Source organism: Petaurus breviceps, unplaced genomic scaffold (genome assembly GCF_028583685.1).
Source record: "Petaurus breviceps papuanus isolate PSGF00001 unplaced genomic scaffold, PetGlider_PUasm1.0 90594, whole genome shotgun sequence".
Classification (NCBI taxonomy): Eukaryota; Metazoa; Chordata; class Mammalia; order Diprotodontia; family Petauridae; genus Petaurus; species Petaurus breviceps.
Window position 1 is genome coordinate 2,299,690 of NW_027187281.1, and position 18,343 is coordinate 2,318,032.

At 38.1% G+C, this 18,343-nt stretch overlaps 1 protein-coding gene across 1 annotated transcript in view; it reads left to right on the forward strand.

Moving 5' to 3' along the window:
- KPNA3 (karyopherin subunit alpha 3) overlaps positions 1–18,343 on the forward strand; it is a 108,081-nt gene that overhangs the window by 58,216 nt on the left and 31,522 nt on the right. The window contains exons 3-6 of the mRNA XM_069063621.1: positions 7,493–7,582; positions 7,767–7,796; positions 7,881–7,933; positions 8,075–8,170. Of these exons, the coding sequence (XP_068919722.1) occupies positions 7,493–7,582; positions 7,767–7,796; positions 7,881–7,933; positions 8,075–8,170 (269 nt within the window). The remainder of the gene's footprint in view (positions 1–7,492; positions 7,583–7,766; positions 7,797–7,880; positions 7,934–8,074; positions 8,171–18,343) is intronic.

Consider the following 18,343-nt stretch of genomic DNA (forward strand, 5'->3'; position numbering starts at 1 on the left):
TGGATTTGTAGATTTGCAAATTTGTAGATTTGAAAATCTTTGACATACAGATGATAAATGAATTCATGGGTGCCAGTGTTATCACCAGAAGAAATAGAAAGGGAAAAGTGAATAATGCCCAGGTAAGAAACCTGTGGGAAACATGATTAGTGAAGGGGACACTAAGGAGTGGTCCAGCAATAGGAGAACCAGGAGACAGTCGTGTCATGAAAACCTAGAAAGAAGAGAGTGGGTGATTGACAGTTTTAAAAGTTACAAAGAGGTTCAAGAAGGATCAGGCTTCAGAAAGGGTCATTGAATTTGGTAATTAAAATTGGGATTGGGAAGCTAGGTGGTGCAGTGGATAGAGTGCCAGGCCTGGAATCAGGAAGACTCTTCTTCCTGAGTTCAGATTGGCCTCAGATTCTTATTAGCCCCAGTGCAGGCCTGACCAGCCACCAGCCTGAGAGACTCCAGATCAGTAGCAGCTGTGGCCCTTTCCAGATTTATCAACACAGAGATGCGAAGGACAAAGTGAGAGGTCAGTGCAGTCTGGACTTTGGGACCCAGTAACTGGGAGTGCGTAAGCCGCTGAGACACCGGCACAGCTAGCCAGTGCCACATGGCAGCTTCAGCTCCTGGCCTGCAGAGTGTAGGGGGACCAAGCACCAGTCTGAGGGGTAATCGCTCTTGCTTTAACCTTCTTGGATCTGGATTGCAGTCTAGGGTGGAAGTCCTGGGGTTTGTGTCCAGCTTGCCAGAGTATGTGGAGACTCAGAGAAGGCACCCATCTAATATCTCTGGCAGCTGAGAAAATTCCAGTGTTTGGGACGAAAGCTCCCCTGTCTGGTGGCAGAGTCCTACTGAGGCAAAAACCCCAGGGGTCAAGTGACTGAGGGATGACATGACCAGGCAAAGGAAACAAAGCAGACAGAAGATTCCAACATTAGACTCCTATTTTGGGGACAAAAAGGAGCAAAGCATGGAACAGGAGGAAGACAGTGAAGTCAGAACTCCTGCACCAAAAGCTTCAAAGGAAAATACGAGCTGGTTATAGGCCATAGAGGACCTTAAGAAGCAGATAAGAGAAGCGGAGGAAAAATTGGAAAGAGAAATGAGAATGATGCAAGAAAATTATGAAATGAGAGTCAACAGCCTGAGGAAAATCATACCTTAAAAATTAGACTAACTCAAATGCCAAAGAGGCTCAAAAAGACAATGAGAAGAATGCCTTAAAAAGCTGAATTTGCCAGATGGAAAAAGAATCTCAAAAGCCCAACAAGGAGAATCATTTCTTCAGAATTAGATTGAAGCAGATGGAAGCTAATGACTTTATGAGAAATCAAGATGCTGTTAAACAGATCCAACAAATGAAAGAATAGAAGGCAATGTGAAATATCTCATGGAAAAAACCACTGACATGGAAAATAGATTCAAGAGAGATAATTTAAAAATTATTGGACTACCTGAAAGCCATGTTCAAAGTAAGAACTTAGAAATCATCCTCCAGGAAGTTCTCAAAGAAAAATGCCCTGATGTTTTAGAACCAGAGGGCAAAATAGAGGTTGAAAGAATCCACCTATCACCTGCTGAAAAAGATTCCAAAAAGAAAACTCCTAGGAATATTATAGCCAGGTTCCAGAATTCCCAGATTAAGGAGAGAATATTTCAAGCAGCCAGGAAGAAACAATTTGAATATTTTGGAAACACGATCAGGATAACCCAGGATCTGGCAGCTTCTACACTGAGGGATCGAAGGGCTTGGAATATGATATTCCGGAGGTCCAAAGAGCTGGGATTAAAACCAAGAATTGCCTACCCAGCAAAACTGAGTATCATGTTTCAGGGGACAATATGGTCATTCAGTGGAATAGAGGACTTTCAAGCATTCTTGATGAAAAAACCAGAGTTGAATAGAAAATTTGACATTCAGATACAAGAAATAAGAGAAGCATGAGAAGGTAAACAGGGAAAAGAAATCATAAGGAACTTATCAAAGTTGAACTATTAACATTCCTACATGGAAAAACAATAATTGTAACTTATGAAACTTTTCTCAGTAGTTGAAGGGCATAGAAATATATATATATATACACACACACACACACACACACACACACACACATATATATGTATGCATATATATGTCTATATATGAGGATATATGGGCATATGAATACATATGTGAATGTGTACATATGTTTACAGGTATACATAAATAGAGGGTGCAGGACCAATTTAACAGGAAGGGATGATACTTAAAAGGTGAAATTAAGAAGTGAGAGAGGAATATAATGAGAAGAGATGGGGAGAGACAGAATGGGGTAAACTATCTCCTATAGAAGAGGCAAGGGAAAATGGGGGGGAAGAATAAGAGAAGAAAATAATAATAATAATAAAATAAGAAGAAGAAGAAGGAAAAAAAGAGGAGGGGAAGAATAGGAAGGCAAAAGGGAATGGGTCAAACTTATTCTCATTGAATTTACCTCAGGGAGGGAATGACATACACACTAAATAGGGTATCTCACCCTGCAAGAGAGCAGGGGGGGAAGGGGATGAGAGGGGGGATGATGGAAGGGAGGGCAGGCTGGAGGGGGAGGGAAGTTGGAAGCACCCACTTGTGAAAAGGAATGGAATCAAAGTAGAGAATAGAACAAGTGGGAGGTGGGATAGGAGGGAGGAAAATATAGTCAGTCTTTTACAATATATCTACTATGTTATTGTTTTGCATTAGCCACACATGTACAACTTATACTGAACTGCTTATCTTCCCAGTAAGGGTGGGTGACAAGGGAGGAAGGGAATGAATCTGGAATTCAAAGTTTTAAAATCAAATATTCAAATACATATATACTATTATTAATATTATTTTACATGTAATTGGGAAATAAGATATACCGGCACTGGGGCATAGAGATCCACTGGAAACGTCGAAAGGGGTATGGGAGAAAATATGGGAGAAAACAGATTGGAGGAGGGGATATCCTGTGGGACTGCTATTTTGGGGTGGTGGGTAGGGGGAAAACAGGGAAAAAATTTGTAACTCAAAATCTGGCAGAAATGAATGATGTAAATCAGAAGTTAATAAAGCATTTGAAAAAAAAAGAAGAAGAAAATGTGCTTTATGAAAATTTCCAGGAAGCTTTTGATGCACAAGTGAAGAAGGATGCTCTTTTTAATGCCTTAGTAGAAGCCCAGGATAGATATATGCCAAGGATAAAGAAGACCAGGTGCTCAAAACAAAGGTGGGGGGAGGGAGAATAATATTGCATGGATTATTGACAGTTTAAGACTCTGTTAGGAGAGAAAAGCTTCTTTCAAAAAATTACCTGGTCAAGGAAAATAAGAGGAAATTTACTAAATGTTGCAAATTAGGTGCAAACTAGATATTACACAGCCAAAATAAAACATACTGCAAGGATTATCTTGTAAGATGTTTTTAAGACTTTAAAGAGAGAAAGCTGTTTTTAGTAGTGACCTCAATGCAAAATGCATACTCAAGAATATTCAGAGAAGATGGTGGGATCAAAGGCTTTCAGAATTATAAGAAACTTCATATGTATTATTTAGTTGAGTCACGTGAACAGTAGTTATCTTAATAATACTGTTGAGAGGTGTTCATCCAGCATTCATTTGAAGAGCTCTACTAATGGGGGCTTCATTACCTCTTTAGATAGCCTGTTACACTTTAGGTTAGAAGTTTTTGTTGAAAGAAGCAAAAGTATGCCTTTCTGCAACTCGCACCCATGCCTCACAATTCTTCCCTCTTAGGTCCAAATAAAAGAGTCTCCTTCCTTTGCAAATACATGAGAACAGGCATCATGTTCCCTCCTAAGTTTATGATGAAGATTCCTAATTCCTTAAATATATTCTCTTTATTGCATGACCTCCTTGCCACTTACCTTCCTCGTAAGCCAGATGCCCTTCCAAATGGGGTGCCCACAATTGAAAATATTGTACTAAATGTTATTGGACCAGAACAGAGTACAGTGGGATATCTTTTCCTTCATTCTGGGCACTATACATTTTATAATGCAGTCTTGGTTAGCATTTTGACCACGTGTAACCTTTTATACAAATTGTGGTTTAGCCATTCCCATATTTGTGCACTAGATTTTCTGATCCCAACATTACATTTATCCCAGCTGATTGATTTGCCCCCATCACCATAACCTTGTTTTATGCCATATATATTCTTAATAAGCCCAGTACCTGTGCCTTTTTTCCATTTGTTATTTTAAAATATTGACCAAAACAGGGCCAAGATCATCTCTCAGATACTCTACTAAAGAACTTGGGTTTGCTCATTCAACTAGTTGTTGATTCACCTGACTATACTATTACATAGCCCAGATTTCTCCATCTTGTCTGTAAGGATAGCATGAGAAACTTTAAGAACAATAGATAGCATTTATAATGCACTTTAAGGTTTGCAAAATGCTTTATATGTATTAATTCATTTGATGCTCACAACAACCCTGTTGTTATCCCTGTTTTACAGATGAGGAAACTGAGGCACAGAGTAGTTAAATGTCTTGCCCAGGGTCACACAGTTATTTAGTAAAGGGATGAGAGTGGATTTGAACTCAGGGCTTTCTGACTCCAAGTTCTACTCTTTCTCTACTGTACCACCTAGCTACGTCATCCTTTGTCAAAATCTTGGCCAAAATCTAACCTATAGAATTTTTCTTTCCTTCATAATCTAACTGCTACCCCTGACATGAAATTGTTCTTTTGGCATGTCCTTTGTTTGATAAGAATGCTGTTACTTAAGTGATTACTGTTTTACGAGGTTTTCACAAACCAAATTAAAAGCTTAACAATAAATAATAACCAAGTGAATATAAAAAATAAGAAGTAAAAATTATACATGGAGTAGTCAAATCTGAGTTTTAGGCAGAATGGTTTTGACAGTTGAATGTGGAAGATAGATTGGAGTGGGGAAAGACTTTGAGTTATGGAAACTTGAGCAGCAGGCTATGGTCATAGTGTAGGCATGGGGTGATCAGGGTCTGTAAGAGATTGATAGCAGTATTAGAGGAGAGAGGGGGGCATCTGTGAGAGATGTTACAAAGAGGGAAAAAATAGGACTTGACCATTGGTTGGCTCTCAAGATAAGAAAAAAAGTATTCGGTGCCCATGCAGTTCATCCTAACTTGGTGACTTGAGTTCATCAAGGACATATTCTTTACTTATTTTGGGTCTAGTCCAAACATTGTTCTCTTCAGCAGAGAAAATACAATAAATTAGAAGTCAAGAAGCTCTAAGTCCTCTCCATTGTTGGTTATCATCATTCTGTTCACCCAAAGAAGTGGTCCTATCCTTTCTTTTGTCCTTCAACTTTCCCCAGTATACCCCCAAGTATCTTCATTGTGTTCCTTAGCTGTCCTCCTCTGGGCTTAGCTCCCAAGAGTTTTTATCACTCTTGACATTCATTATTTGCAAACTGAGTTTCCCCAGATATCTATGCTAAGACTAGTCTTAGGATCATTAGAGCATAGTTAGAGATGGAAGGGAACCTTAGAGATCACCTAATCCAACTCCCTCATTTTAGATGAGGAAACTCAGTGTTGGGTAAATGACTTGCCAGGATTCAAACCCAAGTTCTCTGCCACTAAATCTAGTGTTCTTCCCAATGTAACATGCTGCCTTGTATTTAACATTTTCACTTAAGATTTGGAAGAGAAAGTATCCTTCTAAATTTTGTGGTTTATAATCAGTACCAGTGAGATACTATATTGAAGATTTCTTTTTGATTAGGTTTAAAAGTAGTTGATAGGGGCGGCCAGGTGGCTCAGCGAGTAAGAGCACCGGCTCCAGTGTCGGGATGACCTGGATCAAATTCGGGCGCAGATACTCAGCACCACACCCAGAAATAACTGGCTGTGTAACCTTGAGCAAGTTACTTAACCCCGATTGCTTTTAAAAAAAATAAATAAAAGTAGTTGATAGACTTTAGTGTAGGCAACTGCAAGGCAATGAATTTAGGGGAAGTTAATTGAAACTCTATCATGCTAGATGCCATATAGAATGTTCCTCTTTGAGATTTTTTGTTTTGGGTTTGTTTTTGTTTTTTTGTTTGTTTGTTTTTTGCATGATTTATAAGCCAGGAGTCAGGGAGAGAGAAACAGGGGAAAAAATTGTCAGTGTTCATCCAAGCTAGATACTGTAAAGAATTCCTACAATGTAGGAAACTTAGCAACTGAGAAAAGGAGAATTTCAAAGGACATAAAATCCAAAAAATAAACTAGCAAGAAAACCCATGGCCTCACATGTCTCTTTAAAGATACACATCATAACAAGCAAGGTAAACCCAGCAATGCTAATGCAAGGAGACAAATTTGACTCAGTATATTTCACTGAGACTTGGTGGGATGAGACTCATGACAGGAATACGACTCTAGATGTATACATCTCATTCAAACAGAACAGAATAGATGAAAGGAGCAGACAACTGAGAGGAGAATAATGTATATTAAGAAGATATATTGATACATGGAGGTCCAGGAAGCTTGATGGAAAATAAAGATCAGTGGAGATAAGTAGAAGTGATGTAACCATTGAAGTAATTTGTAATCACAAGAGTAGTAGTTGAAGAGATTGAGAAAATGTTTAGATAATGCAAGTGGATAATGGACATAGTTTATTAAGCAATCTGAAGTGTTAGTAAGTACCTTCTTAATTTTTTGGGTTTGACATTAAGTAAGAAGAGAACCATTTACCACCATTAAAGAGAGAATAATTGTTTGGATGGACCATTGGTCTAATTAGCCCAGTACAGCAATTTTTACTTAACTTTTTTTTAATGTAATATCTGCTAAGCAGCTAAAAGTTAGTGTCTCATAGAAGATATTTTGAAAGTAGCCAGTGTTACAGTCAATGCAGTGTTGTGCTAAGGCGTATTTGGACTTAATAGCTACAAACAATCTGCAAGATGCTTTAACATAAATTATTTCAGAACAACTCATTTGATGAGTGCTTTCTAAATAAAGCAGTGTACAGTGATATAAGAGGGAACTGTTAGTGTGCAGTGACCAGGATATATTATAAATGTCAGTGTTTAAAGATGTTTGCTTACACATGGATTAAAATAGAGCTAATCTGGGTAACCCAGGAGGGCTTTACAGCCTTTTTTCCAAGCCAATTTTAATTTTCAATTTTTCACTTGATTAAAATAGCAGCATAAACAATTTCTAAGTAAATATTCCTATTAAAACTAAGTAATATAATAAATATTATATGCTTTATATTGAGATTTGTCACTTGGTTGGTTACTCATTTATTGGCAGAAAACAAGGTATAACTTTTTTCTATTCATACTCTGCACGATTTTATCAAATTAATCTTGGATAGAAACAACTGTGATTTTGAACTCCTCAGTTGTTAAAACTGAGGAACAAAATCTTAGTTTAAATCCATTTTCATTTTTTGAAAAGATCCATGATTGATGTGTCATAATATCAAAAGTATCTTTCCCTACTTGTTAATCCGTTACTTACCATCTGCCTTTCAGAACAAAAGAGATGAACATTTATTGAAAAAGAGAAATGTTCCTCAAGAAGAAAGCTTAGAAGATTCTGATGTTGATGCTGATTTTAAAGCAGTAAGTTGAATATTGTTTCTTTAACAGTTGTAAAAAGAAATATTTAACAATAACTCTAAGACCCATTTTACAAAGAAAATTTGGGTATGTTTGGCTCAAACTGTTAACAATATGTAGACTATTTATAGAAATGATCTTTAATTTTGCAAAAGTTTTTACCAAATTATTTCTCTTCCTTTTTAAGCAAAATGTGACACTAGAAGCTATATTGCAGGTATGTTATTGATTTAACATATTCATTTTAAAAGTTTGTATCCATTGCTTTCTGAATTTCTGAACTTCGTATTTGGTATTACAGAATGCCACAAGTGATAACCCAGTGATCCAGTTGAGTGCTGTCCAGGCTGCAAGGTAAAACTAACTTTTCCCAAGAGGGAGTTGTTTTATCATGTGTAAGGGCATACTATGAAGTTAAGAAATTTATAGGTCCAGTAATTCCTTTGGTTCAGACTTTGATCTCTATCACAATTCTTTCCTCATTTCTTTTTCTAGAAAACTATTATCCAGTGACAGAAATCCACCAATTGATGACTTAATAAAATCCGGGATTTTACCAATTCTAGTCAAATGTCTAGAGAAGGATGATAAGTAAGTATCGATCTGTTTTGCTAGCCTTTTATTTTTCCTCATTAAAGACTTAGAATTTTTAGATAATCATTTTGGTTCAGTGCTTTCATCTTAAAGTTCAACTGTCTCCTATATTTATAGTACTAGTTTTTTTTTTATCATCACACATTGTTGATATTATATTTTTGGTGTACTTGCCTTTGGAAATCTAAGATGCTACTCGTTTGAGAGTCTATGAGATCTGTGTTTTCTAGAGTATTTAAAAATTTTTTTGTTCCTGAATGAATCCAGTTGCCTTATTCATCTATTTTTTACTTAATGTTTTAACATAGCCCTGAAAATTTTGTTCTAATGAGAGCCTTAGGGCTTTCTTATCAAACTATATATAGACTAACCACATGTCTGAGACAACATGAACTGTTCCAGAATCGAGTGACTCCTACTTAAATCAGGAATGTTCTCAGCTGATCCACTGAACTTATGCATATGCTTCTGCAGCACTTGAGCCCATATGCTCTTTTGTAATATTATGTTCTTTATTTGTGGCCTATCAGAAAAAGGAAATAGATTTTACTCTCCTAGAAGAGTTAGAAGTAGGGAGAGGGGTGGGGAGGTGGGAACGGAAGAGGCAACATTTGGATTTAGGGGCATGGAACCCATTTACCAACAAGAACTAATTTATCATATACCATAAAACCTCAGCAATTTGGACTAATTGGGTAGTATTAGTCTGAATTATTTTAACAGACATGTATTTTTATTGTTTTCAAATGCAGGTAGTAAGTAAAATGTAGTAATTATATTTTACTTATATGTTGCGAAATAAATATCCTGAGGGAACTTGTTTTGCATTAAAGAGAATGCGATAGTGTGAACAATAATTCAGAAGTGGGTGCTCTTTGGTGCTTGAAATTGTGTATAAAATCCTTTCCATTCCTTTCCCCATGAAATAATTTACTTCCTCTGCCCCTCCCCTCATTATCATTTGTCTTATGAAACTTTGCTAAAGGAAAATATAAATTAATCAGCATTGGTTAAAATAGCAACATAATGGACTTATAGTTTATTAAGCAGTTTTTATTATGATTTTGTAGTTTTGTATGCATTAAAGTCTTATGTACCAGTCATACTCTACCCATCTTAGTGACTTTCAGCCCCAGTAGGTCATTATACAGACCTCAGTCTCCATCTTCCACCACTTGATTCTTTATTCCCATCCCCCTCAAGCCTCCCATTCCAAAGTTCCAACCAAACACCAGACTCTTCTTCCACTGTGCCTTCTACAGTGCCTGTTCCACAGGCAAAAAATTTCTTTTTATCCTAAATCTTTTTTTTTCTACTCCTTCCATCTTCTAGCTATTATTGAAACCTGGTTCTTCCCTGATAAGACAGCCTCCTTGACCACTCTTTTTAATACTGGGTGTGCCTTACTCCCTGGAGCCTGCTGGTCAAAGAGGGGGAGTTGGAATATTACTATTGTTCCCCACTGTCACTTCCAGGTTTTCTCCTTACCTTAATTACTCCTTCTTTGAGGTTCATGGTATTCATCTCTACCATCCAATCAAAATTCTAGTAGCTATTTTTTATAGACCTCCAAGTTACTCCCTATCCAAACTAATGAGTTTGGTACATGACTGTAGCTTCAATGCAGTATTCACAGCACCAATGGCAACTGTGAATATGCTGGCACAGTTCTGAATCGCAAAATATATCGGACTCTCCATATAGAAGACAGAAGCAAAACATTTATTTAGACACCAGAAAACCAAATCCCAGAACCAGAAAGTCAAATCCATCATAGCAACAAAGAAGTTAATATACCATAGAAAAACTGGGAGCCATACCATCTGTTAGCCTTCCCACAAACAAACACTCACAAGCCTTGCTGTCTCCTTGGCTGTATCCTCTCCTCCTTCCAGCTCTAACTGCTAAGACTCCCAGCTTCCTGTGGACTCTGATCCACCCTTCAGCAAGCTCCTCTCACCACAGACTCCATGAGATTACTTTTTGCCTATTAGGGGGTAGGGAAGATCTTCAAATTCCCTTAGGCCTATTAAGGGGCAGGGAGGATCTTCAAATTATCATTAGCATTACATTACATCTACCTATCTTGGTGACTTGTGACTTATAGTTTTTCTGTCTTCTGCCCTTGTACTAGGGGATTTCAGTATACACATTGACTCTCCTTCAGACACCCTAACCACTCAGTTCCTCAACCTATTCATTTCCTATGACTTAGTCCTCCACCCACCTCAGCTATACCAAAAAAAAGGGGGTAACCATACCCTTATCTTTCCATCATCCACAAATGTGCTACCTTCATGTTTAGAAATTCCAAAATCTCCATATCTGACCATAATCTGTTGACTTTTTACCTCACTTTCTGCTATCTTTACCAGACAGTACTCTTTATCTATACTATGAGCTCCATTGCCTTGACTCCTCCATTCTTTGCCAGACAATCATGCCTTCACTAGCTATTTTCTTCTTTTCCTCATCTTGAGGAAAACCAATTCAAATCTGTTCTGTCCTTTTTCTCTTGGTTTCCTCGTCACCTTAACATTTTTTTTGATTATGCTCTGTCAAGTCTGTCTTGGATCACTCCCATCATTTGCTGCCTTTGCTCCTACATATGTGCTGCTGAATGAAGGTGGAGAAAAATCATACAACTTTTCTGATTGGATCTACTACAGATTTATGTTAATATAATCTTAACTGGCCTCTCATTGCTGCTAGGTAAACCTACTACACCTCTCTTATCCATAGTATCTCCTCTAGACTTTTTCTTCCTTCCTCAAAACTCCCATCCCTCCTCCTATTCCACCTTTTCAGCTGAGAACCTAGACTATTTACTGTCAGCTCCATCATCTCTCCTTTTCTTTATCTCACTTTACCTTCTGCCACTATCTTCTCTTTCACCCTTGTCTCACATGATGAAATGGTTTTATTCGTCACCGAGGCTAACCTCTCTAATAGTCTTACTCCATCCAGTCTTCTCCAATAAATTGCCTCCTTTCATCTCTACTCTATCACTTGTTTTCAGTCTCTCCCTGTCTACTGGCTCATTTCCTCCTGCCTAAAAACATGCCTCTTTCTCTCCCATCCTAAAAAAAACCCCTCACTGGATCCTTCCATACCTACTATCATCTTATTTCTCTTCTGCCCTATATGGTTAAGATCCTTGAAAAGCCTCTCTAAAGCTCTTGCCTCTGCTTTCTTCTCACTCTGTCCTTAACCCCTTACAGTTGAGCTTCTGACATCATAATTCCACTGAAACTGTTCTCTCTAAAGTTAACAGTGATCTCTTAGTTGCCAAATCCAGTGACAACCTTTGTTTTCATTCTCCTTGACCTCTCTGAAGCATTTGAAATTGCTAATCTCATCTCCTTGGCATCCTCTCCTCCTTGACCCTCATTTCTCCAGGTTTTCAGGACACCTCTCTCTCCTGGTTCTTCTGCTTCTCAGATTACTCCTAGTCTTATTTATTGATTCCTCATCCTGATCACTCCTGCTAATCTTAGATGTCTACAGGATATTTTCCTGGATCCTCTTCTCTGCTCCCTCTATACTACTTTATTTAATGATCTTATCAGCACCCATGAATTTAATTACCTGTCTGTATGCTGACAAATTTCAGATCTACCTGTCCTGTCCGAACTTCTCTGCTGACCTCTACTCTTTCATCTCCATCTTTCTTTTAGGACTTCTCAAATTGGTTGTCCAATAGACATCTTAAATTCAACATGTCCAAAACTGAATTCATTATCTTTCACCTTAAAGCCGACCCCCTCACCTCCTTCCCTATTACTGTAGAGGGCAGTACCTTCCTTCTGTCCCTTAGACTTGCAATCTAAGTATCATCTTCCAACTCCTCACAGTCTCTTCCCTATCTCTTCTTCTCCCCCAATAACAGATGTCAACATTTGTTGACAAGGCTTGTCAACTTGATCTTTGCGACATCTCTCTAAAATGTTCTCTTCTTTAACATTGCTACCACTCTGGTTTAGATTCTCATCACTTCACTTGGACTATTGACATTGTCTCCTAGTGACTCTGCCTGCCTCTTACCTCCCCTTATCCCCCAACCACCCTTTGTGATCTAGCCCCTTGCTGCCTTTCTAGTTTTCTCAGACTTTACTTCCCACCATGTACTCTTTGAACCAGTGACAGTAACCACCTTATTTTCCACAAAAAAGAAATTCCATCTCTTCTGGGCATTTTTTCTATCCGTCCCTCATGCCTAGAATGTTTTCTCTTGTCATCTCTGCCTTCTTTTTTACCTGGCTTCTTTTAGTCTCAACTAAAATCCTATCTTCTACAGGAAGACTTGCCCCAAACCCTTCTTAATTCTAGCACCTTCCCTCTAATTTATTTCCTTTTTATTTTTTATATAGCTTATTTGCATATATTTGTTCACCTGTTGTCTTCCCCATTAGATTATGAGCTCTTTGAGGAAAGGGATTTATCTTTTACTTCTTTTTGTATCCCCAGTGCTTAGTACAGCTCCTGACACATAGTAAGCACTTAGTGAATTGTTTATTGACTGACTGCTACTTTGTGTTTAATGCATTAACCAGTTTAGTTTGGGAAAGACTTAGAACTATTAGCGAAATGATAGAATAAGATATTTATGCATTAAACTTTTTGACACCAATGACTTGCCCAAAATCATCAACAACATTGTAACATTAGAATTTATTTTAATCTAAGCCATTAGTGGAGACTAAAAAATTAAGTGACCCACCTTAGTTCTCAGCTTTCTCTCATTTGTTCTTTTATCTTACCTTTCTATTAAACATTGTACCCCAGCTATCTTCCTACCATTTCTTCCTTTCCAAAGAAAAGATTGAATTGATATCTGTCTCTAACAAAGACAGTTAAATTATGAAACTTCTTTTTTCAAACTCCACACCTAACTGCCTAATAGGTGAGGACTGGATAATTTGGAATCAACCTTGGATCTGGTACAAAGGATTCATTCAACAGTAATAGATGAGAGATGGCTATCCAGCTTCTGCATAAACACTTCTAGTGCAGGGAACTTATTGCTTCATAATGTCATCCATTTCAGTATTGTATAGTATACTAATTGTTCTTTCTTTGTCTTAAAGTGAAATAGTTTGGTGTTGATCTTGAAGTTCTGAATATTGATCTTGAATTATCTGGATATTTATTAGAAATTTTTTCTCTGTACAAGTAAAACTCATGATAAATTTATTATTTTGCTGACAGCTACAGTGCTTAGGAGATAGAGAGGACAGTGGTATTCACTGCTATTCTCTGAGTGTCACCCAAAAGAAATAACTAGTTGAACATATGGAAAAAATGAGCATCTTGGGACACAGTGAACATATATGTAATCATAGCCTTTGTATAGCAGCAAGCACCCTAGCATACCCAGGGTGGCTGGTAGGTTCTGCCAGGTTCTTAGATCTGCTTTTCTAAAGGAAAGCAACTCAAAATGGGTTAACAGTTTTGCTTTAATCAAACGTGTGATTTACCTAGTTCAGGGGGAAAAGGTCTGCACCCCAAACTTTAGAGAATACAAACAAGTTACAAGGAGACAACAAATACAGAGAAACATCAGCAGACAGGCTTCCAGTGGTCTGACCATTACATCCATACTTAGTTACCAGAGAGGGAAGCATCAACATCTGGATTTTCAAAGCCGGGGGGCTCAACGGCTGCCCAGAGTCTTGTCTGGTCAAATCACATAACTCTTCTCAAAGTGAGCCCCAAAGCAAAATCTCACAGTAGGGTATATATAGCCTTCTCCTGGCTCAGACAATGTCACAACCCTCTTGACCCACTACCCAATCACAGAGTATCTAGGTGTGGGCATTCCTGAAAAACAAGCCTCCCAACACAGGCTCCAGGTGACCACATTCAGCCTATTGGGGGCAGAGTATATTTTCAAATCAAGGAAGGTTCTCAGAGTCACTTAAGCCTATCAAAGGGCCTATGGGTGGGGAAGATCTTAAATTCTCATTCCCATAACACTTTGTAATGTTGAAAAAGAGAACATGGGATATAGACAGATATTTAGAATGTTAGGAAGTTACATTTTAGAAAGGCTAAAATGAAATGAGAGCCACAAATAAAAAAATGCTAATGAAAGTACTTAGTTATATTAAGATCAAGAAAGAAAAGATAGGTCCACTGCTTTGGGTAAATGTTAATTTACAGGGTAAACCAAAGTCACTAACTCTGATTTGATTTTTGTCATTGTCTTCAGACTAAATAAGGTAGCACAGGAAATTGGAAGTAGTAAGATAGTACCTGTGCAATTTAAATGAGCTCAGGTCTTTCAACTGAAATCAGTTGCATTTCAAGGTACTTATAGATATGATCCCAAAATTGCTATAGTTGGCAGTCTCCAGGAATTGGGAATGGGAGAGGTGCTAGAGATTGGAATTTACAAGCATCCTAATTTTTTAAATGGGGGGGGGAGTATATTACGGAAATTATAAACCAATGAGCTTGACATTACTCTCCAGCGAGATTCCAGAAAACCATGGATTTCCATATTTAGAAAAGGAATTATTACATACTAGAAGTGAGCTTGGGATCCCTAAGAACAAATCAGGCTAAACTCATCTCATTTTCTTTTTTGATAGTTCTTGTACCTCACAGAAATGTTATAGTTGTCTTGATTTCAGCATGCTATTTGTTAAAAGGCTCTAGTGATATCCTTGTGAATAAGATAGAAAAATCTGGCCTATATTATGCAACAGATAGATTCTTACGATCAAATCAAAAGAGAATGTGTAAATTGTCCTTAATTAGATGGAGATCTATAGAGATGTACCACAGGGCTCTGCCCTTCCCACCCTTTTATCATCAATTTGGCTGAAACAATAGAAAGCATACTTATAAGGTGTGTATATGACACAGAAATACAAGGGATAGTTTATGCCCTGGGTGACAGAACTAGAATCTAAAGAAATTTCAGCAGGTAGAATCAATGAGTCATATCTAGCAAGATAAAATTTAATTCTGATAAATGTAAAAGTTTGCACTTACACTTAGGAAATAAATATAAGGATAATGGGTCCTAAAAAAATTTAGTGTTTTTAATATTCTGCAAATTCATTATGAATAACTGGCAACAACAATAACAAGAAAACTTAAAGTACTCCTAAGCAACAGTGGAATTTTAAGCAGGAAAGATCACAGGGGTGGCCAGGTGGCTCAGCGAGTAAGAGCACTGGCCCCAGAGTCGGGATGACCAGTGATCGAATCCAGGCTCAGATACTCAGAACCACACCCAGAAATAACTGGCTGTGTAACCTTGAGCAAGTTACTTAACCCCAATTGCTCATAATAAAAAAAAAAGGAAAGATCACTAAACTTCAAGTCAATGTTCAAGTTAGAAACCTACCTTTGAGACGTCTTAGCCGCAGGACGACAAACAAATAAGTTGACCTCTCTGAGGTTCTATAAAATGGAGATTACAGTATTTAAATAATCCACCTCACAGAGTTGTTGGGAGGAAGGTGCTCTGTTGTAAACTTCAAATTGCTATATTTTAGCACAAGTTATTGGGTTCATTAATTGACGTATAGTATTCATAACAAGAGAAATAATATTCCTGTTGTACTTGGCCAATTCCCATCATATCTAGAGTGTTGTTGTCAATAGCAGCCAGAATGGTGAGGGGACTTAATGCCAGACTGTGTGAGGAATTCTTGATGTTTAACCTGGAGAAGAACTAATCATTCAAGAAGTATTTATCTGCTGTGGGCTCGGTGCATAAAGACAAATGGAACAGCCATCTCAGGGAGCTTAGGAGATGGTAACATATATTGTGTATATATAAAAAGTCCCAAAGAGTCAGCACAAGGACATTTTCTAGCTAATGGGATTAACATCTGAGAGAATCAAGAAAGATTTCACGAAGGTGGGTTTTAACTGATTTTAGAAGGGAACAAAATTCTCATAGGGATAGGGAGCCAGGACAAAGGCCCAGAGAAGGGAAATGGGATGTCATGTATAAGGTATAAGCCAGTCTGCCTGTACTGCTGAGCCTGAGAAGGGGAATGCTCTGAAATAGGGTCAGAAAGGTTTGTTGAGACCAGGTTTTGAAAAACTTTAAAAGCCAAACAGTTTATGTTTGAGCCTAAAGGCAAAAGGAATCAATGGAGTTTTTCAAATAGTGGAATGACTTAATGCAGCCTGCACTTTAGAAAAATGACTTTAGTGAGATTGGAGTAGAATGAGATTAAGTCAGGGAGTCAAATTAGAAAACTATTATAATAGTCCATACAAGCAGCATTGAGGACCTGAACAAGAGTGGTGGCCATGGGCATAGAGGGAAGGAGTTCAGTACAGGAGAGGTAGTTAGAGAGATCTAGCAGTTTATTAAATATGTGGGAGGTGTTGATGAGGCAAAGGTTGCAAAATTAAGTGGCTGGAAGGATGATTCCTTCCTTCTTGGAAATAGAGAAGTTTAAAGATGGATGAATTTTGAGGAAGATAATGAGTTCTGTTTTTCACATGTTGAATAGATGCCTTTCAGACTTCTAGTTTGAAATGTCCAGTATGCAATTGGAGATGTGCAGCTTGAGGAGAAAATAATTTATTTTTGAAGAACAAAAAAAAAATTAAAGGGACATTTGATAGTTGTCCTGTGCAAGAGAGATTAGATTATTGTATATCACTTCACAGAGCAGAAGTGGGACCAATGAGCAAAAGTTAAAGAGAGCTGATTTGCAGTTTAATATTTAAGGAAGGACTTTGGAACAATTAAGGGTCAGCAAGTCAACAGGCATTACGTGCTTACTGTGTTTCAGGCACTGTGCTAAAGCACTGTGGAAATATAAAAGCAAAACATGGTCTTTTCTCATGAGAAACTCACATTCTAATGAGGTGACAACATCCCAAACATTGACCACACAAAAAGATATATAGAGAATATATGGAGGGTAATCTCAGAGGGAAGGCATTAATAGCTGAGAAGACCAGAAAAGACCTTCTGCAGAAGGAAGGATTCGAATTGAGTCTTTGAGTCAAAGAACCAGGGAAATGAGTAATCAGAGGTGAGGAGGAGGAGGAATATTCTAGGTATTTGGAGGGAAGTAAAGGGTAAGAAGACTAGAAAGGTAGGAATGGGCCAGGTTATTGATGACCAAATAGCAGGGTTATGATCCTGGATGTAATAGGGAGCTACAAAAGGTTATTGATCAGAAAGCTGGGGGTAGTTGTGGGGTGACATGGGTAGATCTGCTCTTTAGGAAAATCACCATGGTGGTTGAGTGGAGGGTGGGTTGGAGTGGGGAGAGGCTTGAAGCTGGGAAAGCAGCTAGAAGGCTACTGCAGTCATCTTAGGGTGAGATGTACTCTGAACTAGCGAGGAGAGTGAATGAGTAGAAAAGGGCATGTATATTCAAAGGATATTGTGAAGGTAGAAATAAAAAGTTTTGGCAGTTGATTGGATATTTGAGGTGTGAGTGAGAATTTGAGGATAATAGTAAGGTAGAGCCTAGAAGACTTAAAGTGGTAGGAACTTCAGTAGATAAGTTCAGGAGAGAGGGGAAAGATCAGTTCCACTTTGGACATGATGAGTTTGAGAAGCCTACTAGACATCGAATTTCAGATTTTCAAGAATTATCTGAAATTTGATTGGACTTTTTTTTTAGTTGCCCAATACTGGAATTGTTTGAACAGAGGCTAGATAATAATCATTTCTTTGCTGACTGTGGACACATAATCTCTCTAGAAACTGTCCATTTCACTTTTGGACTGCTCTAATTGTTAGGAAGTTGATTTTCCCCCCATACATTGAGCCTAAATTTGTTTCTCTGTAACTTCTCTTATTGCTCCTAGTTCTGCCCTTGGAAACAACAGTATCTTCTCTCCCCCCACCCCCCACTTCTGCCGTGGGTAAAAGAAACAAAAAGGAAGGGATAAAAGGCACTGGTGAGGTGAAGAGGCTGGTTTGAAGGCCCAGAGGCAATAGCCCTCCAGAGCAGTAATATTAAAAAGAGAGCTTTAGTTTCCTGCTTTAACCTCCTTCTTTATCCTTCCTCCCCCCGCCCCTCCCCGCGCCCAAGACAGTGCAGGGGATTAAAGAGTGATACCCTGGTAGCTGCCAGTTCTACTAGAACACTGGGGAAGGGCAAGGGCCAGGTGCCCAGCTTATCCATTTAAATTCTCCCTTTCTAACTCCTACCCACTTCCTCTCAAACACAGAAA